Genomic DNA, 25,497 nt, shown 5'->3' with positions numbered 1-25,497 from the left:
TACAATGACCCTTGTCAACTACCTAAAAGAATATATTAATTTACATTTTATGAGTAGGGTGGCATGAACAAAATCTCTTTACAAATTTTAGTGAGGAACAAGAAGTGGGTATTGGAGAATAGGGCACACAAAGTGTTCAACTTGAAAAAAAAAGTACATCTAAGATTGTCCTAGCTATGGCATTTTTGTGAGTAGGAACTTACTATACTTCTACACAAGCTCTCTATGGATCACAACTTGATAGCATGATCACACAACTAGAAAAAAGACTTATCCTCTCAAATATTTATTAGATCTATATGAATTTTCATTTACATTGAATAAATTGATTATTATTTGAATTTTCTTTCCTATTTCATTTATTGAAATATATTTATGAAGCTATTCTAAGTAAAAGAAAATAATTAATTTATCTAGAAATTCATAAAAGCCAACTATTAATCATATTGATTATAAATTTACTCTTTGCAAAAAATATTATTTTGGACAAAAGGGCCTTCACAAGATTTGTTCCCTTGATCATTTCATTATTTTTAATGATGTGTTTTTGTAAGTGGATGTTACAATTTGGTTTCTTTTAGGGTAAACCAACAATTTTAGAAATATTTTGAAAACTTGTTTCTGTGGTATATATCCATTATGGTGGCTTTGTGAGGGGAATATTTATGAGGATTTAAACCACTTGATCTCATTCCAATGGGGAGTGTAGACCAATAATTTAAGTAGATGAAGTTGTTTACAAATTCAATGGATGGTGTTCATTACAGAGGTTGTTGTTGCTACTTATTGTTCATTGCATGGGAGAGGAGAGTTTAATAGCATATGTAATGTTAAGTTTTCAACTATATATCATTTATTCTTTGAAAAATGTTCCATGAACCTTTTCTTTGAAAACAATGCTTAGTTTCCATTATGTTTCATGAGGCTTTTTATTCTCTTTCTTAATTCTCCTTTTGCTTTTTGATAAAGGTGAGGAAGTAGACTTAGGGGCCCAATCTAGCTATTGGAGAAAAGCTCCTTTATTGCCTCTAAATTCTCTCCCTCTTCCAACACCACAAATCTTGAATTAAAATATTTAGCACACAATTTACACCAAAATTTATATATATATTCATTGTAACATGTTACTCTTAAATCAATATAACTTTAAATTTTATATATAAACAATAAATATAAAAAAAATCATTTTCTATAAAATATATAACTATTTTTAAAATGATTTCAAATTTATTTATTATTCAATTTTTCAAAGAACTTTACACAACATTAAATCTAAGATACAATTTATTTTAATAATATAAACAACTAATTACATAAATATTTATATCTAAAATACTTCAGATTTTCAAATAAATTCACATTTCCACATCTTATTTTATTTTATATAAATTTCCATTGACCCAACCACTACAACGACTTTTGATGCTTGTACAATAAATTGAAATGATTAGTGGAAAAGTAGCTGAAACAACACATTCTAGAACTCATTCAATCTAGAATGTTTAGATGGTTCAACTGCAACCAAACAACAACTTTTGACATTAATTATTGGTGAGCTATTGCCGTGAGGAACTTTGTCTCCTTTAAACACACGCAACTTGCTTTACTAATTTGGGTGAAGGCTCTTCTTTCAGCGCAAACTTTGCATTTCCAGCTTCTGTAATTGAGGCCGCCATTGATGGGGAATCCTCATGTCGCCATTTTCCCGCTGAGCGGAGCAATGGGGCATTTGCTCCCATTAGTTCAGTTTGTAAAACAGCTGTGCAGTCTTCATGGCTTCTCCATAACTCTCATCATCAGCAAGTGGCGGTGGACTTCTCAGCAACCCGCAGTGCTTCAACTATTGGCATCTTCTGGTCTAGATATCCGCTTTAAAGAGATTCCTGACGTGACAGTGGATGAAGACGAGGCAGACATGAAAATTGAAACTCTCATATCAAAGTTCGTGCTGAAAGCGAAGCCACACATTGAAGATGCTCTCCAATCCTTGCATTCGTCTTCGCCCATCTCTGCCTTCGTTACAGATTTCTTCTGTACTGACCTGCTCAACGTTGGTGCCAAGCTGAACTTGCCAACTTATTTATTCTTTTCGGCCTCGGCTTCTCTTCTTTCTTTTATGATGCACCTCCCAACACTCGTCTCAGAGATTGAGGTGTCGTTTAAAGACGCCGATTTTGATGTCGAGGTTCCGGGGCTCCCGCCGATTCCAGCCAGAGATCTGCCTACTCCCATTCAAGACAGGTCGAAGTCCGCCTTTAAATGGTTTGTCTACCATTCCTCCCGCTTCAAGGAAGCATCAGGGATTCTCATTAACACCTTTGCTGAGCTTGAGGAGGAAGCCATCAAAGCCTTCAGCACGCCTGCAACGCCTCCCATCTATCCAATAGGTCCCTTGTTGCTCCCAGAATCTGATACCCCTGATGAGTCCAGCTGCCTCAAATGGTTGGATGAGCAGCCTCCCTCGTCTGTTCTGTTTGTGTCCTTTGGAAGCGCAGGCGTTTTGTCGAGGGAGCAAATTACAGATCTGGCAATTGGGCTCGAAGCCAGTGGGCACCGGTTCCTGTGGGTGTTGCGTGGGTACAAATCTGGGGACTCTTCTTCTCTGGAAACTGACATTTCTCAGCTTTTACCAGAGGGTTTTGAGAGTCGAACCTGGGACCGTGGGCTGGTGCTTCTCAATTGGGCCCCTCAAGTACCGATTCTTTCTCATCCCTGTACCGGAGGCTTCCTTTCTCATTGTGGATGGAATTCTACGTTGGAGAGCGTCTGTCATGGAGTCCCAATGATCACTTGGCCTCTGTTTGCTGAACAGGCGATGAACAAGGTCATACTGGTGAAGCAGATTAAGGTAGCCATAGATTTGAAGATGGACCAGAAGGGATTTGTGAAGAGAGAAGAAGTTGAGAGAGCGGTGAGGAAATTGATGGAAGGAGAAGAGGGAAGAATGGCGAGGAAGAAAATGAAGGAATTGAAGGAGAAGGCTAAGATGGCAGTCATGGAAGGAGGGAGTACGATCAAGGCCACAGCCCGTGTAGCCGCAGATTTATCAGCATCAACTATAAATGTTATGTAATGATATATATTTCAATTAGATTTACTATAATTTATGTAATACTCCTCGAACCTCTCCCTAGTACCAGATCGACTGAACTGTTGACGGATTTTGTTTGAGAGTTAATTCAGTCGTTGGATTTTGTTTTAGAGTTAATCGCTTCTATGGTATCAGTGAGCACCATGTATCTGAAACCATTATTAATAAAATCATCAAACCTATGCTCAAATGATGCATGGTATTTTAAAGTTGAGAATTCTATTATTAAATTAAAGTTTTCCAGAGCTTAGAAAATATAACATAAAATGATCATGGTTATATACTTTAATATATGGTTAATTCAGTTAAGTCTATTTTATTTTACTTTCTCAATTCAGCTGAGTAAAGGATAAGTTTTAGATTGGGAATGTTGTATAGCCAATACTATGGTCCCCCACCCGTCTATGATAGTTTTAAAGGTCTGTTCTTTACTCCGACTACTTTATGTTCCAATAAACAAATAAGTTATCTTTCGCAGTGGGCATCGAATTGGATACCACATCTGACAAAGACAACTCTTATAGCCCACATCTGACAAAGACAACTCTTATAGCCCGGCATAGAGAAGCGATAAAGTATCTAGAAACGGGGCCCTTCGTTTCTGTAATGGCCGCCAGGGAAACGCAACCATAATTAGATGTCTGATTGAATATCAAATTTATCAGCCAACTGGTTACTCTTCACTGGTTAGTATTTTTTCTGAATTCACGTGAAATTGTTTATATGTTTTATTTTTGTTTGTGGTATCTTTAAGAAAAATAATAAGTTAGAGAAAATTGCAGAGAAAAACAATAGTACATAACATACAGATTTTATGTGGTAAAGTCTCCTAAGAATATATCAGTAAAAAATTATAGGAAAATCAAATAACAGAATTGCAGAGTTCTAATTGAAGATAACTTACTAAATACACAACTACACATGTTAAAATTATTATTTATAGTAAGTTTTCTACCATTCTTACTGCATGTTGCCTAATGGTACACTAGATGAAAATCTATGATGACTCAAACATATCTAAATAAGAATCCAAAATAATTCAACCACACATTCCAACAATATCCAGTATCCATGATTGATTTGACTCCATTAGTAATGTGGACAATCCGGGCTTTAAAATGTTGTCAAAAACTTATGATTCATTTAGCCGCACAACGACAACTATTTCCAATCACAGAAAGTTACGTCCAACTTTTATCTTTCGATAAAATATAAACTTCCTGTAGAAATGGCTACTTGACGGAAGGGTCATAGTACTTTTTTGAGTAATTGTATGACTAAACATCATCTGATTTGTTACCCCGCATTCACTACGGAGGACAGGTAAAGAATCGAGCATCTACTGGTGATAATAATGGACAGGAGACTCTTTATAATTTCTTCCAAGAACAAATTAGAAGAAATTTTCCAAAGATGTTTGATCTTACTTTCTGTTCGTTGTAATATTTATTTGAGCTTAATCAAATTAGAAGAGAAGTGCAGTTTTTATTTAGTTTTTGTTGGTATGAACTTATTCGGTGCTAGGCCATGTTCTTTGTGATCTGAATGCACCTAATAAAACCTTTATAATCTTGCTACTTGTCTCAATATTTTTTCAATGTTTTTTTGGGGGATGTATAAGTTTTTAATAATTTTCAATCTGATGTTTAGGAGGGCTGAGGTAGAAATTAAAGACAGAAGTGTTTAAAAAGAGGTCAAATTCAAACATTAATTATAAGAAATAAAGTTGTTACAAGTAGAATTAGTAAGAAAGGGGATTAGATTTATTAGGTTTATTTCATATATTAATAATATTGGAGCTACCATCAAAAGGTTCTCATCTAAAGAGTATGCTCTTCTTCCTAGTCTTAATCAACAAACTACTGAATGTTTTTAGAGGCAATAGCTAGCACTAGATAGAGGAAGTTACTAGAATTCATATAGCATAGAGCACCACACCCATTAAAAGAGGTTGAAGGTGGCCGAACGGGTTGATAGGCTAAATGTACCAAATCTAGGGACAAATATATGGAAATCTATTATTTTAAACCAAGCGTGATCAAGCTACACATATATACATTATGGATTGGTAAATAGCAAACCATTATGCCTTGTAATGAAAAAGAAAAACGTGATCACAACACATTTTAGATAGCCAACAACTATAATCAATACTTGCAAATTCATCAAAACGTGACCATTTCTTGCACATTTTACTACATTTCTATATCATGATCCTAATTTTTTTTCCCGTTAACACATGTAGGAGAGATAAGTGGTCAATGTTTCCTAGGTTTTTGATCAGATATTGTTTGGATTTTTTTATAAATTTTAATATATTATAATGTGTTTCTCTCTTCATAAACTCCTCTAAACCTTAACCCAAAACTTAATTTGGATGAAAAAGCTCTAAAGAGAATATAACAACATCTAAACCTCTTCTAACTTTTTCAAAAAACCCTAAAAAAAATTAAGAGAAATTATCAAGTATTTAGAACAAAATAAAATTTAAATTATATAATTATATTCAATGTTGAAGACTTTCATAATAAACTCTCATCTTGCAACATTTGCTCTTCATCATTTAAATCAAAGATGAAGCAAGTTGACTTGATGACGAGTCAAATCTATCAATGAAAAAATCATAGAGATGTGTACCCCCAAATTTATGCAATAAAGTTATCACACATTGAGGTGAAATAAAAAATGTATAACAAAAGATCAAACTTGTGAGCTCTTTATATCGATATCAAAACTATTGCACTTGTTCTATTATCACTTTGAGGAGACTCCCTATCCATTGGTACAATCAATTTGGTATAGAAATTAATTTTTAGTATAGGTGGTTGATGATCTTTGATTAACCTCCTTATAACAACTTTAAGATGTTGCTATATTTTTTGACAAAATATTAGTGAATTTGATCTTTATGAAATACCAATAACTTTGATATGAGGGAGTTTTAAGTTAGATTAGAGGCTTTATCAAAGTTAGAGTGGGAGCTCATTGCATAGAAAATTGACAATGAATGCCACTAGAAAAAAAATACTCATCATATGATAGTATCATTAGCCATTAAGAAGATTGTGGAGGTGCAAACTCTCCTTGTAATTTCTAACCTCAAGGACACTTGTACAATATAAGACACATATGCTCCACTTTCATGGTTTTTTAGATGATCTTATAGTGAGATTATCTAGTTCTATTGATGTGAATTCCCACTTATAATATAACTAATATCGTTTATGCTCTGAAGAACACCACGATCAATATGATGTAGATAATGTCATCTCTTTAATAGTGCACTCATTTTTTATATGTGTTAGGAGCTTACATGATGATCAAGAAATACAAGGTGGTCATAAATAATATGGTGATCACTAATGATATAGAATATGATTTTTTTGTGATCATATAGAAGCACTTTAATTATGAATCTCTAATATATATTTTTATTTAGTAATCAAAAAGAAGTATTTTTATCTCTCATCCAATTTTTTTTGAGTTGGCCTCAACATAAGCAATCTATTAAGGCTCATTGGAATTAAATATTATATTGAAAATTGTAGGAGTTCTCATATATCATCAAGATGTTGAAGAAAACCCACTGTGAGTCGGTAAAAAAAGGTTTGGTATTGGTGAGATCTATTTTTTGTTTTTCCATATTTTTCTAACCTTTATGCTTTAATTTGAGTGTGTCATATATTGTAAGTAAAATAAGTTAAGTTTGTTTAATTTGTTCTTATATGCTTCATTTTTTATGTATACAATATAATTACTATACATCATCACCAACACATGATAAATCCTTTCTAGGTAGATATCATGAAGCTTATTTGATATAAGTGTATCTAGTAAGTATGATAAGAACTAAAAAAATCAATGAAGGAATGAAAACATAAGCACATAGTAGAATAAAACCTCCATAAAAGATATATCTTCATTATTAGAATAATTTATCATGATAATATTATGGATAAATGTGCTATATGATATGGGAGATATAAACTAGTTATAACTTAAAAACAAAAAATTTAAATGAGTCAATGAACAAATCCTAATTGGTGCCATAATGAAAGTCTTGGAAAATACATTTTGAGAGTTTGGGATAAATGACAATTCATTATATATGGCAAACCCCAATTGAAAGATAATTACATATAAAGAGAGAAAACCCTCTAGATGAATATTAAAATATACAAAAATAATGATTATATTAGATTTTAAAATAAGAAGCAGAAATCCTAAAGGAAAGATAAGATCGTGTAGGATCTTGATAGGTCACCAAAATGTAAAGGAAAATAAACTCTCCTTTAGTTTAGTTTAAGTTAATCTAATAAAATGAATATATAGAACCATAGTTATCTTAAACTAATTTATTATGATGTTGGAACTATTATGATAATTTATGCTAGCTATTAAATATAAAAAATAAATTTAGAAATAAGTGTACTTGAAAAATCAAAGATTTTTGGGTGCTGTGAGGAGCTATGGCTGGCAATTGCTTTATGTTGTGTAGGTAGGGTTTTGCCTACAATTTTCCTTCATTTCTACATAGTTCGGGGATGGATTCGAGAGATTCAAGCATAGTTTTCGACATGCTAAAGGGTGAGACAATCTGCAAGGGGATTTCGAGCCTATTTTTTTGGTTTTGTGGGAGGTGTTTTGGTAGTTGGAGATGTTTTTTTGTGGCTACTCATATTTTTGTGCTCTCTCTCTATTCCTTGAGGTGGTGGGAGTGTATCAACTGGTGTAGGCTCTCATCTTGGGATTCCAGCTGGGTGTGTTCCCTCTTTTATTGTTCTTTTTATTTTTTTCTTCTTTTGGGAATTTTTTTCATGGAGGGGATGGTATACCATCAAGTTTGATGATTTCTGGAGCCTTGGGAAAGGAAGATTCATCTTCATCTTTACATCAAAATTGTATAGATCATTTGAACAAGGTGACATATGAGGAGAATTCTTCCTTAATGAGTGGTTATCCAAAATTCAAGAAAGTGAATGACTATTTGGAGAGAAGTAATGATTGTCCATTTTTGGTGATTCAACCAAAGCTGGTCATAATAGATGTCACATAAATGAGTGATTGTTCTCTAATATGCAAATTCATGGGGCTTAACATGTCTATTTTGGTCTTGAAATCGTGGGCTTGGTAGACTTGGAACCTCAAGGGGGACATGAAATAATGTTGGCAAATAATAATTAATCTTTGGAATTTTTTTATTGCATGGTTGATAGGAAAAGGGGTTTTGAGGGGAGTTCATAATTATATAACCAAGTTGGTCTCTTCATCAAACAATAGTTTGTGGGTTTGAATTCTATTGAGGAGCCCCCTTCAAGGGTTCTGGTTTGGCTTCACCTTCCATGCCTCCCACTTGAGTTCTAGAGACATGATATCTTGCATATGATTATTTTTCTACTTGGAAAGATGGTCAAATTTGAACTACATACTCTAGACAAAAAGGTAATTAATTTTTCCTAAATCTATGGTGAAATTGATTTAAATAACCCATTATCAGATTCTATAAAAAATTGTCTTGGAGCCTCTTCTTAGATCTAGCAACTCTATTCACCCTACCCTTTAGGTGTCAAATTTGTCACAAGTATGGACATATTCAAAGGAAATTCCCTTAGTTCAATCATGCAACTACTACATCTCATACTTCCTCGAATTCTGCTTCTAAGTTGGATAAAGGGAAGGCTCCCTTGTCTGATATGGTTGTAGATAAAGAGGGATCTATTCCTATTAAGTCTTTCAATAAGGTGAGAGGACATAAGATAACTCTTAAGGATAAGAAAACGGATGGAAAATTTAACCAATTTGATGATTTGGAGGACATGCTCCAGATTAAGGGAGTTATAGTTTAGTTGCCCTCTAGTGTTGAGTCCTTTGGAGACCCCATGTCTAAAGATAGAGAACTGTTTTATCAACACCTCTCTTAGGTAGATGTGGAGGATACTTAGATGGATACAAATTATTATTCGAGGTTCCTAATATACTTGATCTTATTGGGGATATAGTTTTAAATGATGTTGGAGCTTTGGTTGATCCAACTCCTCCCTAGGTGATGGAGGTTTTTGATTTTGGGAAATGTAGTGGGGTTTTGCATGTTTTGAGTTTGCAACAAAATCCACTTAGAAAGGAACCTATAGAGAAACCTTCCAAGATGGAATGCAAGAAGGATGAAGAGAAGGTGAAACTAATTGGTGAGACATCGATGGAATCTAGCTTAGTGGAGACCATTAATGCCCATTTTTCCCAATTGCATAAATGATTTTTATTTCATGAGATGTGAGGGTTATGAATAGCATCCCTAGACAAAAGGATATTTTAGTATTCATTTTCTTGATGTTCTTTTTATTTAGAAAACTAAGTTGATAGTGGAGTATAAGTTGGATAGAGCTCCTAGAATTTGGACTGTGCTTTGTTTTAGTGTGTATAAGCCTAAGGTAGTTCTGGAGTTGTGGCTTGTTTATAGGACCACAAGAAGTTGGTCCTACTTTGGTGGATGACAAATTTCTCTTCTATTTCTTTGGTTGCTACAAGTTTGGGTTCTAGTGAAACCTATCTTTTCACTAATGTTTATGCTCCTATTGATTTTCTTGGTAAATCTTAGGTATGGTCTCATGTTAGTTGTGCCTATTCTCTTGCTTCTTTTATTGCCTAGATCTTGGCAAGTGATTTCAATGTGGTCTCAAGATTGGGTGAAAATTTATCCTTCTACTAGTCTCTTGAGGGATAACATTGAGCTTTTAAACTTTATTGATGTGAAGCTGAATAATGGCATCTTCACTTGGAAGCGAAAAAGGAGTCGGTAAAGTCTTATTTCAAAGAGACTTGACACATTCCTTGTCTCCTATTTTTGGTTAGTGGATAGGTGGACTACTAGCTATGAGATCTTAAATTTTAAGGGTTATGATCACTGGTCAATTAAATTCTTGGTTGTTTATTTGAGGTCTTCCAAATAACCCTCTTTTAAATTCCAACTTATGTGGCTTCATGATCTTTCCCTTTAGGAATTAGTGCATTATTGGTGGTTGAAAGAGAGGCTTGACCTTGGTATAACCATGTACTCCTTTGTGAATAAAATATTATTGATGAAATATAAACTTAAAAAGTGGAATTGGTTCCACTTTGGCAATCTTCATTCCAATAAGTTGACTTCCCAGCGCTATTTGGGTTCTATCACTCACCAAATTCAAGATTATGGTTTAATAGTGGACTTGAATTGAGAGGAGGTAGAAGCTACTAAGGAATTGGAGTGGGATCTATAAGAGGGGAAAATTTGGAAGCAAAAAAATCATATTGATTAGTTGCAAGAAGGGGACATAAATACTTCTTTCTTTGACAACTCTACTAAGGCTAGAAGAGGTGGAAGTCTTATTACATCCCTAGAATCCTCAAATGGGATTCAACTTTTTGCTTTGGGAGATATCTCCCACAAGGGTTCTTAATTTTTCTCTATTGTTTTTATAAAGGACTCTCCCCTTTCTAGAGAAGGAGAGAATTTGATTCTAAAAAACCCTTCTTTAGTCTCTTTTGAGATGAATGAGACCCTACTTTGGCCCATATTGATGCTATAATTGGAGGAAGTTGTTTTTCATATGAAAAAAAAAACTCCAGGTCCTAATGGGTTTCCTATTGAATTCTTCAAGGATTTCTGAGAGGTTATTAAACTAAATCTTTTTGATCTCGTTTTGATGGCAAGCATTGGGAAATTATTTAAATAGATAAAGTATTTTATAGATTCAATTGATGGTTTCATTATGAAGGTTATTGTTGCTACATATTATTCTTTGCATGGGAGAGGAAAGAAATACCACATGTGAAGTCAAGTTTCCAAGTTTATATCATTTATTCTTTGAAAAATTATCCATGTTAAAGTTTTGTTTAAATGCGATGGCTTTTTAAACCATTATATGGAACCTTTACTTTGAAAGAAATACTTAGCCTCCATTATTATTTCATGTGAATTTTTAATTCTCTTTCTTAATTTTCCTTTTTCTTTGATAAATGTGAAGAAGTAGGTATAGGGGCTCAATCTTACTATTGGATAAACACTCCTCCATTGCGAACATCACTTCCTCTAATTTTCTTGACTCTTCCCATTTTATTTAGTTTTGTTCTACACAAACTTGATAGCTTTATGGCTGATAATCACATCCACTACAAATTTGACCCATGTGTTTATTACAAGAAGCTTGCTAATGGTGAATTTGTGTTATTGCTACTTTATGTTGATGACATGTTAGTAACGAGAACTAGCATGTGGATAATTTGTGAATTGAAGCAAAACTTGGCTCAACGTTTCACAATGAAAGACATAGGGGCAGCGAAGAAAATACTTGGAATTTCTATAATACTAGCTAGATAAAAGAAAGAAATAGATTATCTCAACATGCAAAGTAAATTAACAAGCTTTTGGACAGGTTTGGAATGAAGGATGCCAAGGTTGTTGGTACTCCTTTAGCTGATCTCTTTCATTTATCCTCTACTATGTGTCCCAAGACATAGAAAGATCAAGACTTTATAAAAGGCATGCCATATTCTTTCGTAGTTTGCAATCTCATGTATGCCATGATTTGTACTCGACTTGATATTTCTCATGCAGTGGGAGTTGTTAGTAGATTTATGAGCAATTCAGGAAAAGCTCATTGGGATGCGGTGAAGTGGATCATGAGATATTTGAAAGGTACTTCACATTATGCTTTGCATTTTGGAGGGAGTGGCATACATTCACAAGGTTTTGTTGATTCCAATTTGTCCAAAGATTTGAACAAATGGAGATCCACCACAGGTTATGCTCTTACACTTGTCAGGGCGGTGATCAGTTGGGTCTCTAGATTGCAACAATCAGCTGGGTCTCTAGATTGCAATAAGAGGTTGCACTTTATAGTATTGAGGCATATATGGCCCTCACTAAAGGAGCAAAGGAGATGATTTGGTTGTAGTGATTGCTAAGTGAGCTAGGACATAAACAATGTTCTTTCACCTTGTTTTGTAATAGCAACAGTTCTATTTATTTGAGTAAGAATACTACATTTCATAGTCGAACTAAGCATATTGACATTCATCACCACTTCATTTGGAGTGTCCTAGAGGAAGGCAAGTTAAAGTTGCAAAAATTTATTCTAAGGAGAACCCCGTTGATGCATTGACAAAGGTGGTACAGAGAGAGAAGATTGACTTATGTAGGACTTCTCTCAGCATTGTCAAGCTCTGACAATATCTTCAAAGTAGGGCAATGTCTTTTGCAGCAGTCATTGAACTTCAAGTGGGAGATTGCTGGTATTGTGAAGCCCAATGGTCATATTGGTTTTCCCTCCAAGACTTTTGGCTGTTTGTATTTTTCATTTTCTATTGTGTCTAAGTAAACTTAGAGGTTTCTTTTGTTGTTGTGATTTGATGTACAAAACAATGATTAATAAAATCATTCCCTAGCTTATAAAGTGAACGTAGCCAATTATGGTGAACCTCTATAAATTCCTTTGTCTAGTTTATTCTTTTTGTTCTCTATTTTATTTAGTTTCTTTGCACAAACATTATTCACTCTTCAGCATTTACACTTCCAACACAACAAGTCTTGAACTAAATTATTTATCATACAATTTAAAGAAGAAATTGTATATATTCATTATAACATATTACTCTTAAATCAATATAGCTTTTGGGTTTTATATATACACACATTATATATCATGAATTTTCATTTTATTACAATTATTTTTAAAATACTACAATTCTATAGGGCGGCAAGTAGCGGGAACGATTTATCAGCGGAAAAGCACTCCCCTACAATTCTATGGTTCTTTGAGCCCCTCTACAATTCGGCAACTTAGGGCAGGGCCCCATGCGACTGCTTAGCTTATTTTGGCTAGCAACAGCTGCTCAATTTTTGTTAGCATTAATTTGTGGAGCTGGTGGCCCCATGAATGTAAAATTATGCTGCTTATAAAATAAGCAGTCATCTTAAATTGCATTATTAAAAGAAATATTTAATTCTAATTGGTCACATAAATTGTGGAGAAAAAATTGGAAACAAATCAAAAGAGAGAAATTGTTTTGGAGAGCCACATGTCAATCTTCTCAATAAGCAGTTGCTGCTTATTTCCAGCCCCCTCTTTTTTTCAAAGCTTATTTTTAAGTCTTAAGCAGCTGCTGCTCCACTTAAATAAGAAAAGATTCCAATTTATCCTTTCCTCTTAATTAAAAATTTGCATGGGAACACTCTAGCCGCTTAATTTTAAGCATAAATTACACTTAAGCAGCCGCATGGAGACATGGAGTTAGTCTCTAAATTATCTATCCTGACTGGCCTCACTAAAAGCACAGTGACTTCCTCCAGCTAAGAACACCAATTATCGTGATTGAGATTAATTCTGGCTCAGCTGTTGCTGTGAAGAACATTGTCTCCCGTTAGCCATACGCAACTTGCCTTACTAATTTGGGTGAAATCTCTTATTTCTGCTCGAAATTTGCAGTTTCAGCTTCTGTAATTGATGCCGCCATTGATGGGAAACCCTCATGTCGCCATCTTCCCACTGAGCGGAGCAATGGGCCATTTGATTCCATCAGTTCAGTTTGTAAAGCGGCTGTGCACTCTTCATGGCTTCTCCGTAGCCCTAATCATCAGCAAGTAGATGTGGACTTCTCAGCAACCCGCGCTGCTTGAACGATTGGCCTCCTCTGCTCTGGATATCCGCTTTATAGAGATTGCTCACATCACCGTCGATGAAGGCGAGCTGGAAGACTTGAACATGGTTACTCGTGTATCAAAGTTCGTGCTAAAAGCAAAGCCACATATTGAAGATGCTCTGCGATCCTTGCTTTCGTCTTCGCCCATCTCCGCCTTTGTCACAGATACGTTCTGTACTGACCTCTTGGACGTTGGCGCCAAGCTGAACTTGCCAACTTATTTATTCATTTCGTTCTCGGCTTCTGTTCTTTGTTTTATGATGCATCTCCCAACACTCGTCTCAAACATTGAGGTGTCGTTTAAAGACGCCGATTTTGAAGTGGAGGTACCGGGGCTCTCACCGATTCCTGCCAGAGATCTGCCCAGTCACATTCAAGACAGGTCGAATTCCGCCTTTAAATGGTTTGTTCACCATTCCACCCGCTTGAAGGAAGCATCAGGGTTTCTCATTAACACCTTTGCTGAGCTGGAGGAGGAAGCCATCAAAGCCCTCTGCACCCCCGCAACGCCTCCCATGTATCCAATAGGCCCCTTGTTGCAGCTCACAGAATCTGATACTCCTCAAGACTCCACCTGCCTCAAATGGTTGGATGAGCAGCCTGCTGTAAAGATTAGAATGAGCAGAGAAAAATACAATAACAGAAATAGAATAAACCAATAAGAAAAGACATCATACGATTTATCGTGGTTCAGCAAATTTGCCTACATCCACACTCAAAGCAGGGAATCACTTCATTAATCAACTCAACTTACATGGGCTTCACACAACCATTATATAATCATATTTAGATATGAAATGAAGAGTCTGGGGAAGGTAGACAGTCATGTGACTGTTGGGCTTCACATCCCAACAATCTCCCCTGTGAAGGCCAACTGGCACAGCTATGCACAGTGACACTCTGCTTCCATTTCGAAACTCACATTACAACCAAACTGCTAGATTTTAGCTTTGCGATCTACTGCTCGCATACACTTCGGATTAATCTTCTCCAAAGCATGTCAAATTGAATGACATTACAATTAACTCCTACAGCTAATATATCCAAACCATTGAAAAGATCATTAATTGGTTCTAAAATGAACCCTTCATCCTGAAATGAATCCTTAAGATCATCGATGCTCCCACGTAATAGAAAATTGAAAAATCGGTCATCTTTCTCTATCTTCTCCTTCTGTTGAGTGAGGCATTCTTGATTCACCACAAAAACTTCATACACATTGTAAATACTTTGTAACAGACCTTCCACATCTGTAATCCCACATCCATCTCTATCTGTGGCAATAAAACCATCATATGCTACTTTAATCGCTTTCTTCACCTCCATTAGGAATTTATCCAAACCAAAATGATCCATCTCCTTTGCATCCTTCTTAAAATCAGAACATTTATGTTCATTTGCCTTACACCCAGCCTCAAAGTTTCTCTCAGAAAACATGTGTTGACCCAGACCACGATCTTCAACCTTGGAATGGAAGGAAAAACTATTGCCGTCATCTCCAGGGCTTGAAATCTCTCTTACCCCCTTTGTGGGAAGCTATCTTTGCTACCAATATGGAAGCCTTTTCCCTCGTGATGGGAGGAGCCATGTATTTTGCCTGGCCATTGTTGAAAACATTAAACGTTATCCCTTGTTCCAACGAGAGAGGAAAGAATGCATCGGGAGGGGCAATGTGGACACGATGTTCATGTGAGACGTGAGGATGAGTATGGAGGTCATGAGGGGAGTGCGTATCAAGGTAGCATGTGCAGACCTGTTGTGACCATTTCACACATCGCCCCATCGCAAATGGGGACCCCCTCTTTTTGCTTGTTTTTCGCTCGCTTTTGCTTTCGTTTTTAGGGTTTTGTTAGTCGGTTAGTCATCTGGATTTAGGGCCAAGCCTTAGGGTTTTAAATTTTGTCTTTTCAAGCCAAAAATCCAGCCGTTTTTGAGAGCTTTTGAGCTTCCTTTTCTAGGATGCAAATTTTGAATGCAATGAATTCGCCAAAATGGTCTAATTTTCAATTGGAATGTTAATGCAGAGCTTGAATTTGTCTAAGTGTTGACCGTCAATGTGAATTTTTGTCCGATTGAATATTTTGACCAAATTTTGACTTTTTTGAATTTTGATCCTGGGCATTGGAATTGATTTGTTTTCACCTCGTGAAGTGTTAGAATGTGAAAAATCTTGTTATTTTGGCCTGTAGGAGCAAAATCGCTCCTGTCCCTCAGTGAAGGATGGGAGCTCATTTTCAAATATCTCATCATCCCTGCAGAGTCCAGACAAATTTCAAGTTGGATGTGATGGAGAACGGCGATATCTTTCCATTGAATATAAATTGAAGATTTTCATGAGCACAGAAATGCCTCCAGGAGGAAAATCGCTCCTGTCCCTCAGTGAAGGACCGGAGCTACAAATTCAAATTTCGCCTTGTCCTTGCAAGATTTCGAAGACTTAATGATTTGAGGACGTCCAAAGGAAGATGCTTTGCCAAATGAATATAATTTGAGATGCAGAAACGAAGGAGAATGACCTATATTGACTAAATCGCTCCTGTCCCTCTCCAAGGGACGAGAGCGAGGTACCTTGTAGCTCTCGTCCCTCTCCCAGGGACCAGAGCGATTTCCTTCATTATGCAAAATCCAGACAAGGGTCAAGGCAAGTTTACGTTCAAAAACAAGGGAAAACATGAGATGAATGCATTGAATATAAATTGAAGATTTTTGGGACGTCCATAACAGTGTTAAATGCCTAGTTCGCTCCTGTCCCTCAGGAAGGGACCAGAGCGATTTTTGATATAATTGCTTTTCTTGCAAGGTTACAGATGATGTCAAGGCATGGACGAATGGAGTGAAGAGGGACGAATCCGTTGAATATAAACTTGGAACCTGGCAAAGTGAGATAGTGGCCACAAGGGAAGGATCGCTCCTGTCCCTCTCCAAGGGACCAGGGCGATACAATGGTGATGATACTTCCTACGCAAGTTCAAGGTCGTTCCTCCAAAGGTCAAGGTCGACACAAGTCAAGACAAGGTGGCAAGGGACACTTCAAGGCGTCTTCATCATGCGCAAACACTCAAAGGACGTTAAAATGAAGAGATTGACACCCTATAACATAGATCACTCCTGTCCCTCAGGAAGAGACCAGGGCGATGTTAGATGCATTGGCCATTTCATGCAAAATTTACGTAAGGACAAGACGTTGCAATGTTTTATAGGGTCCATGATATGATAAAAAGATGATAAACAAGAGTTTTGAACGTGAAATGATCATCATTTTGAGCATGGAGACTATATCGCTCCTGTCCCTCTCCAAGGGACCAGGGCGATTTGCTTTGGATTCCTTGTTTTACTTCAAGATCAAGCTAAATCAAGACGTCCTAAGATAGCATACGGTCCAAGGCATCGTTTGAAGATAATTCGCAAGGGTTTTGAACGTCCAAACATCGCCAAATAATGTAAAAGCCTCACATCGCTCCTATCCTTTGGATAAGGACCAGGGCGATATCATCAAAAGCACGCATATTCCTTCATGATCAAAGTTAGGCGAGGATAAGCGAGGCAAGGGACATCGTTTGGAAGATATTACAATGAAGATTGAAGTTTAAAATTGCCAAGGTTAAGGAGAAAACGTGGATCGCTCCTGTCCCTCTCCAAGGGACAAGGGCGATGATCCCTCAGAGCGTCCAAATACTTCGTGCAAACAAATGAAACAAACGCAAAAGGAAGGAGCATAGGTGTTGTTCGCTAACAATGAAAGATCGAAGATAGAAGATGCATATTGAACGTGGAAATTAGAAGATCGCTCCTGTCCTTTGGACAAGAACCAGGGCGATATACACTTAAAGGACACCCATATGCGCACACAAGGCGATCAAATTCGAAGGACCATCAAGATGATTGATTTTCAACATGGAGATAAAGGAGTTGGACGTAAGAAATGCAAAAGTCAAGACAAAAATGGTGAATCGCTCCTGTCCCTCTCCAAGGGACCAGAGCGATGAGGTACGTCCCTTCCTTTTTTTTTTTTTTCAGTTTTGGTGCCAAATTAAACAATTCAAATTTTCCTTAAATGCTAAATCGATTTAAAAAATTGAAAATCCATTTTTATTTAGCATTTAATATGGCGTTATCTTTTATTAATTATTTTTTGCCTTTATTAAAAATCGAAATTCTCATTTAAAAAACGCAAGGCATTAATAATTAATTATTTAGTTAATATAAAATCGATTTGAAGCGCCCAATTAGGCAAGTCGGCCTTGTTATTTTATTGCAAATCATTTAAAAAATGGTTTTATTTGTCAAGTCGGCCTAAGGGGTGAAAGGATATGAGCGCTATTTATAAGGGGAGTGAAATGTCCATTTTCACATAATCATTTTTACCTTTCTTCATGCGAATCAAGAAGAGGCGAATATAGTGCGAAGTGTGTTCAAAAGTGGTGCGATTTCAAACCAAAGGTGGCGCTAGTATCATCTTGTGTGGAGTGCGAATTGCGTTGAAGACCAAAGGTGGTGTGAATTTCATTCATCCAAGGGTAGCGCTTAGTTATCAAAAGGTGGTGCGAATTTGAAGACCACACCAAGGGTGAACTTGGAGATCCATCTAAGACCATGCCAAAGGCGAATTTGAAGATCATTTAAGACCACGTCTAAGGCAATACTTGAAGATCACGTTCTCTCCAGAGGTGGCGAAGTCGATTTTGAGGAAATCATATTGAAGATTATCTTATACCTCAAATTTTGCCTAGGCGAATTTTGTTTTTGCATTCTAGAGTTAGCTCTCTATCGAGGTATGGCGATTTAATTGTTATTGCTTTATTCATTTCATCGTCATATTCCAAATTTTGCAATTTTGAATTTTGAATCTCTTGGCTCAATCGTTGTATTTTAGGAAATGATAACTCTAGAGATTTATCATGAGGTTTCCTAAAATTTATCTCTCTTATTTACGTTATTTATTGCAAAATCTAGTTCTTATAATGAAATGTTGTGTAGGTATGGCGACCCCAAAGGCGGGAACATCCACCAGTCGCTCGGCTCTCATGAAAGAAGATCAGAAGACCGAAGAAGTAGAGACCAAGATCGTGTCTAAATGGAGCAACATTGGAGATACAAACTTGGGGAACTTTAGCACGAAGAAGTTCCGGGAGGTCCCTTACATCGGCAAGCCATCACCTGTCGCCCGGAGAATAATAGAGAGTGGCATCATCAAGGCAGCCGGTTTTCCTCCAGCCATTCAGTGCCACGAGTTGATGATCGAGTGTGCCCGTCACTACAATCCACAGTCCAGGACAATTGTGTCCAATGAAGGAAACACTTTGGCGTATCTTTCAGAGGAAGCCATAAGTGAAGCCTTCCATCTTCCAGAGCACAGGGACATGATATACAAGAGCATTGAAGGAGCCAGATCAGTGTACGATGATGATCCAGATGCTTGCCTAAGCATAATCAACAAGAACTGGCTACTCAAGAGTCGTCCCCGTCTGAGCAAAGTACCGAACACACCACACAGGATTGATTTCCAGGAGGAGTACAGAGATTTGATTACCATGCTCAACAGAGTTACAGGAGCACCTCATGCCTTCTATTTTGAGAAATGGATGTTTTACTTCATCCAGGTGATTGTTCAAGGAAAGGGTACAATACATTGGGCTAGGATAATTAGCCATTGCTTAGACGTACAGTTGAGAAGACTCAGGGCTACTAAGTCCTTCCACATGAGTTCATACATCATCTATGCCTTAATCAGGAGCGTTGAATACGCAGAACTACCTCACAGAGGAGTGATTGGAAGAGGACCCGACGAGGTCAGAGCTTGTGAATCCTATACCTACTTGCATCATCCGCCAGGGAAGAACTACAAGTTAGTCAATGATACTTTCACGATGAACATCACAAGGACGTTGCAAGGAGGGATTCACAACAGATTATCTCAGGATGCCCAGGAGTTCATCAAGAGGTACGGTGCTTGGTTCATTCAGTTTTCCAAGTTCACTTACATTAGAGTGCATGGATGTCCTTTACCTCCATACATGTTGCCGAGGTACCCGACAGACAGAATTGTGTTACTTGAAGTAACAAGGCAGTTGGCAGCATATGTGAAGGCATTCAGACACAGACATCAGAATGGAGTTCAGGTACCTATTATTTTGGGTAATTCAGTTGAGGTATGTCCTAATGTCTTAGCCATGGATGACGCAGAGAAGGAGTTAGCCTTGTATCCTTTTTCATCTTTTGCTTGGAGGAATAGTTTTGATCCACATGGACATTTAGAAGAGACGGTCGGTAGAAGATTTAGACATGAGCACCAAATTGAAGATTTTATGATGAATCTCCTAGATGATCTCGAAGTGAAACGAAAGATGCATTCTAGATTGCCTTTGGATTTCATCAGGAAATGTAAGATTTACAGAGTGGCCGACCAAGCTCAGGACAACGGCAGGCACATCCAGTCTTCATATGATAAAGAAAGCAAAACAATAAGTTTGAATTGGAATGAGCCCGAGGCCGTGGATTTAGATGATTTGATGGCACCAGTCTTGTCTTGTACTCGCAGATGGGTAGACGTTCAGCATCAGAAATTGAGAGAACAAGGCATAGCTATGTCTTTTACTTTGGAAGAGAAACCAGCCGAAGGTGGAGCAAGTGTTAGTGAAGGCAATCCTAATCCTAGGAATTCAGGTGAAGGTAACCTTCGATGTGCCAGTGAGGGCAATCTCCATTCGAGAGGTTCGAAGAGAAAGGAAAGATCGGAAAAGAAAGAGTCTTCCAAGAAAAAGCAAGGTGCCAACAAAGATCAAGCACCAGGTACTTCTTCCAGACCAGAGAATAGAACAGTTCGAGTGGAAGAGTCCATGGAGTCGATGGTACAGAATGACAGACAGGAGGAAGGACAGGTACAACATGTTTCGTCAGATGGATCTCTCCAAGACTATGATTTAGATAATGATAATGAAGTAACATCTCCTCCCAGACAAGAAGAAATAGTACATAAAGAAATTCAAGTTCAAGAGACAAGATCGAATATCCCAGATTGGTTGAAGGAAAGATTGACTAAGGTGATCGTAATAGAGGACGAGGACAGTGCAATTGATTTAGAGAGCCTTGTTGGACGTTCACATATGACAACAGAGAAGAAGAAGGCTACAAAGATGTCCAAGATGATTCGAGATGAGACTGGATCCCGAAAACTACAGATAGCTACATCGGCAGCAGATAAATATGAGGGTGAGATCCTAGCAGAAGACTATCATATACGGACTATTGAGTTAGGAACATCCACAACAGAGCAGACTTTAGATGATGCCACCGACACATTTGAGGCATTGAAGGACAAGCTTAGAGAAGAAGTAGAAAAGAATAGAAAGCTTGAGAGAGAGGTCGGTGCATGGAGGACATATTTCAGTCACATCAATGAACCTTTGGGACGTCAGGATCCAGTTAGATCACCAGTGCAGGCATTGCCCCTTCAATCGATCAATGAAGCAGAAAGATTCAGGAACCTGGTCCAGCGTACATGTTGTTGGATGGATAGATCTCATACAATGGCCTTAGAGTTTGTTACAAGGATGTCGAAGATCATTCATCAGGCTATCCAAGTTCTTGAAATTATCCACAGATTGATGGCAACAGTAGCTACATTTGCCCATACTAAGGACGTTGTCATCCCTGTCTTGAAAGTAATAAGACACACATCCAGAAGAATTTTAACGCAGGAGAGGATCTTAGAAGGTGATTCTCACAGTTTGTTTCAGTGGTCAACCTTACTCCATATAAAGAGTGTTCTCTTCGAGGACATCAGTGTTAGATGTGGTCAAGTTGAGGAGGTGATCAATCCGATCCAGGACAGAGTATTTGAGGTACTTCGTACCATTCTTGGTAGAAGGATCGAGGTCGAGACAGATGTGGATATACAAGAATTTGAGGACAGAATCAAGATCATCTTTCGCAAGGACGCAGATGTTACAGATGAGCAGTATGATCAGATGTATGCCACCATGCTCCTGATTGATAGAACAAAGGAACTTGAACCTACTTGGGACGCAGCTCTTCTAGATGCATTCAATCAGGTCATCCACTTAGAAGAGAGTATCAAGAATCTTCCCGAGATTCCAATCACAGAAATCGAAGGAATCGTGACAAATTTCATTGCATATGCTAAGAAAGAGAATTGGAAAGGGAATAAGATTTTAGATGAAAGGTTGTTACAGATGACATGACATCTTATTTCTCATTGGTTGATACCTCCTAGATTTTTGTGCCGAATTTAATATTTGGCTATGTATTTAATATTGTTCAGTAAAAAGGAGGTCATTTGTAACAAACCCTAATTAGGGTTTAGGTGTCATGATCTTGTCCATTGATTTACTTTCAATCTGGACCTTTCATTGTAATTGGGGATGCTATTTATACCCCCATTTTTCATTTCATTTAATAATAGTTAATAGTCGAATAGTCAGATAAGAGTGAAATAGAGAGATTAAAGTTAGAAGTAATTCTTATTTTGTAGCAAGATTGAGTCTTGAAGAGAGAAACTCAAGCAATTGTTGTATATGATGACTTGGAAATCAATAAAATATTGAAGTTATGGTGTTTTGTTGCAAATTTCTTAAGTTATCTTCATGGTTGTTGGATGTACTTGAATCATGCTCAATCAAAGTAGTTTGTTAATTTGAAAGACTAAGTGTGAGATTTGATATTTGGTAGGATTCGCAATCCAAACCACTAGCTTCTTGCTGATTGTAGGAACGCCTTGCGTGGTCGACTGGAGAACACTTTGAGTCCTTAATCTTCAATTATCATTGTGTCTTGGATATGTACCTTCGTAGTAGTGTCCTTGATCTTTGATGCATTGAACACCATTATATTACCTTAGAAGATCGCACTAATTTCAATTGAGTTGTTATCTTATGGCAAAATTGAAGTTGGTTGAGTCTTGCCAAATCTCATTCATGCTAAGTCGTTCATAGGGTTAGGCTAGATTAGACCTCTCAAACCCTATCTTTTTGCTATTTTTTTGAAAGTTCCTTTTTAGTTTAGTAAAATCTTCGAGCTTTGAATACGTAAGACCCCTTGGAGGAAACAGCAAATCACATCATACCACTAAAAAGCTTGTCCACACGTGGAGACCCCACTAAAAGAACCTTGGAGTCCATCTAACTGATCCTTTTTGCAGATCTTCAGCAGTTAGAGACTATTTTCTCAAGAGAGGATAAGATGCCTATTGTTATTTTATTCTGTGTATGATTGTGTATAAAATACACGTCAACAAGACCCCACACTTTTGTGTGCTTGGGTTAGTCTAACGCCCCTCCTCATGAGCACTGCTCTTAGGTACTTGCAGATTTGCTTTGTTCAACACATCCTTCATATCAGTAGGGGAGGGCATGGGACTCGTCTGCCGAAGGTGTTGATGGCCATATAGAGGAAGGTGATTCCATTGGCCCTGAAAATGTGGAAAACGTGGTGATTCTGCGAACAATAGAGACCACATTCTCCCTACAAAGGAGGAACTGACATTTCTTCCCACCGCAGTGAATTCTACCAGCATAAAAGTTCCCCTCGACATCCATTCTGCTAAAGCAGTTTGTCACCATATTTTCTTCCAACGGTTCAAATTCAGAATCCTCACAATGCCTCACATTCTTTGCATCCCGAGCAGAAACACCGATAGGCTCTTTTTCAGAGCTATAGTCTTGTGTGGCCTCCTCATCCCCAGACTGGGCAATAGATTGAACTGTCAGACTATTTTCTTGGCAAATTGTGAGCGAACACAAAGCATCCACGTTACTAATCTGGAAGAGTCTTACATTGTCATGGGAGTGCCTCGTCATCTTCTCCAAGGCCATTCCATCTGCAGAGCTTTCCAAAGCCAAAATTTCTCCCAGGCCTCCTTGCTCTGCTACCACACTCCAATCTACACCCTCCTCAACCCGGGAATCAACAGCAGAATCAACTTGGATCTCCGATGACATACACTCTTCATCGCAAAATCTCTTGAATTCATCCTCTTCAACAACCTCTTTTCCAGCATCTTTCTGCTAAAAAATTCCAACATCTATACAAGGACTATCATGGCATTCAACTTTCACCACACGAATGCCAATAACTTCTCGACCATTAACAATTTGGCCAATAAGTGCCAAGGCTAGCTCAAGGGGAGAGCAAATAAGAATCCCAACATCCTTTCCTTTCTCTGGATTCTCCTCTTCAAGTGAGTCCCCCTCTTTCTTCCAACCATCCCACCAATGCACGCGGCGCTTGAAGCATAGTTTTACATGGAACGTAAAGCTGCCATAGAAGTTATAAGTTTTATCTTCTCCTTCTTCTTCCATCTCTGCTCAAGCCAACATGGCTCTGATATCAATTGTAAAGATTAGAATGAGTAGAGAAAAATACAATAACAGAAATAGAATAAAGCAATAAGAAAAGACATCACACAGTTTATCGTGGTTTGGCAAATTTGCCTACATCCACACTCAAAGCAGGGAATCACTTCATTAATCAACTCAACTTACATGGGCTGCACACAGCCATTATATAATCATATTTAGATATGAAATGAAGAGTCTGGGGAAGGTAGACAGTCATGTGACTGTTGGGCTTCACATCAGAACACCTGCCTCCTTCGGTAGCTTAGGCGTTTTTTCGAGGGAGCAAATTACAGATCTAGCAATTGGACTCGAAGCCAGCAGCCACCGATTCGTGTGGGTGCTGCGGGGGTACAAATCTGGGGACTCTTCTTCTCTTGAAACTGACATTTCCCAACTTTTACCCGAGGGTTTTAAGAGTCGAACCTGGGACCGTGGGCTTGTTGTTCTTAATTGGGCCCCTCAAGTACCTGTTCTTTCTCATCCTTCTACCGGAGGCTTCCTTTCTCATTGTGGGTGGAATTCTACGCTGGAGAGCGTCTGTCATGGAGTCCCAATGATCGCTTGGCCTCTTGCTGCCGAACAGGGGATGAACAAAGTTACACTGGTGAAGCAGTTTAACGTAGCCATAGATTTGAAGATGGATAACAAGGGATTTGTGAAGAGAGAACAAGTGGAGAGATCGGTGAGGGAATTGATGGAAGGAGAAGAGGGAAGAAAGGCGAGGGAGGAAATGAAGGAATTGAAGGACCAGGCTAAGATGGCAGCCATGGAAGGAGGGAGTACAATCAAGGCCACAGCCCGTGTAGCCGCAGATTTATCAGCCTCAACTTTAACTGTTAAATAATGATATATGTTTTATTTGGTCAATCGCTAAAGTTGGGTAACACAGAGATATGGTGTCATTGTACCAGGGCAAGGGCGATGATGTATTTTATTTTTAGAGTGATTGCTTCTGCTGTATGAGTGAGTATCATACATGTATGTGAAACTATTATCAATAAAAGCATCAAACGTTTCCTGAAATGATGCATGGCGTTTTAAAGTTTGAGAAGTCTATTACTAAATTAGAGAGTTTTTAGGTCAAGTCTGTCAGAGAGCTTAGAGACAGAGAATGATTATGGTTATAAAGTTTAATTTAAAGTAAATTGAGTTGACATATGGCGGTTTCTAAGTTTTTTCAGTTTGTATTCTTAATTCAGTTGAGTAGAGGATAAATTTTTAGTTTACTGTTATAAACGTATAATTATTTATATACAAATAAAGATATTGGTATTTATATAATTTAGTTATTTAAAAATAATATTTAATTATTTGGTTTTGAAGGTAATTATTAATTGAGATCAATTTTGAGGATGGTATTGTTGAATGTTTAAATGA

General features: G+C 37.5%; 2 protein-coding genes across 2 annotated transcripts; both read left to right on the top strand.

Annotated features, from left to right (window-relative positions):
• Positions 1–1,510: 1,510 nt before the first annotated feature.
• Positions 1,511–3,300, top strand: LOC131858679 (UDP-glycosyltransferase 72B1-like). Its single transcript, XM_059211973.1, has one exon. The coding sequence runs from the start codon at positions 1,679–1,681 to the stop codon at positions 3,071–3,073; it is 1,395 nt and encodes a 464-aa protein (XP_059067956.1). The 5' UTR covers positions 1,511–1,678; the 3' UTR covers positions 3,074–3,300.
• Positions 3,301–13,359: 10,059 nt separating this feature from the next.
• LOC131030899 (UDP-glycosyltransferase 72B1-like) lies at positions 13,360–25,143 on the top strand. The gene is made up of 3 exons (XM_059212260.1): positions 13,360–13,706; positions 13,755–14,370; positions 24,251–25,143. The coding sequence occupies exons 1-3, from the start codon at positions 13,570–13,572 to the stop codon at positions 24,962–24,964; spliced, it is 1,467 nt and encodes a 488-aa protein (XP_059068243.1). The 5' UTR covers positions 13,360–13,569; the 3' UTR covers positions 24,965–25,143.
• The last annotated feature ends 354 nt before the right edge of the window (positions 25,144–25,497 follow it).

This window comes from Cryptomeria japonica, chromosome 10 (genome assembly GCF_030272615.1).
Source record: "Cryptomeria japonica chromosome 10, Sugi_1.0, whole genome shotgun sequence".
In the NCBI taxonomy this organism is placed as follows: Eukaryota; Viridiplantae; Streptophyta; class Pinopsida; order Cupressales; family Cupressaceae; genus Cryptomeria; species Cryptomeria japonica.
The sequence above is the reverse complement of the archived record's forward strand: the minus strand, read 5'-3'. Positions and strand labels throughout refer to the sequence as shown.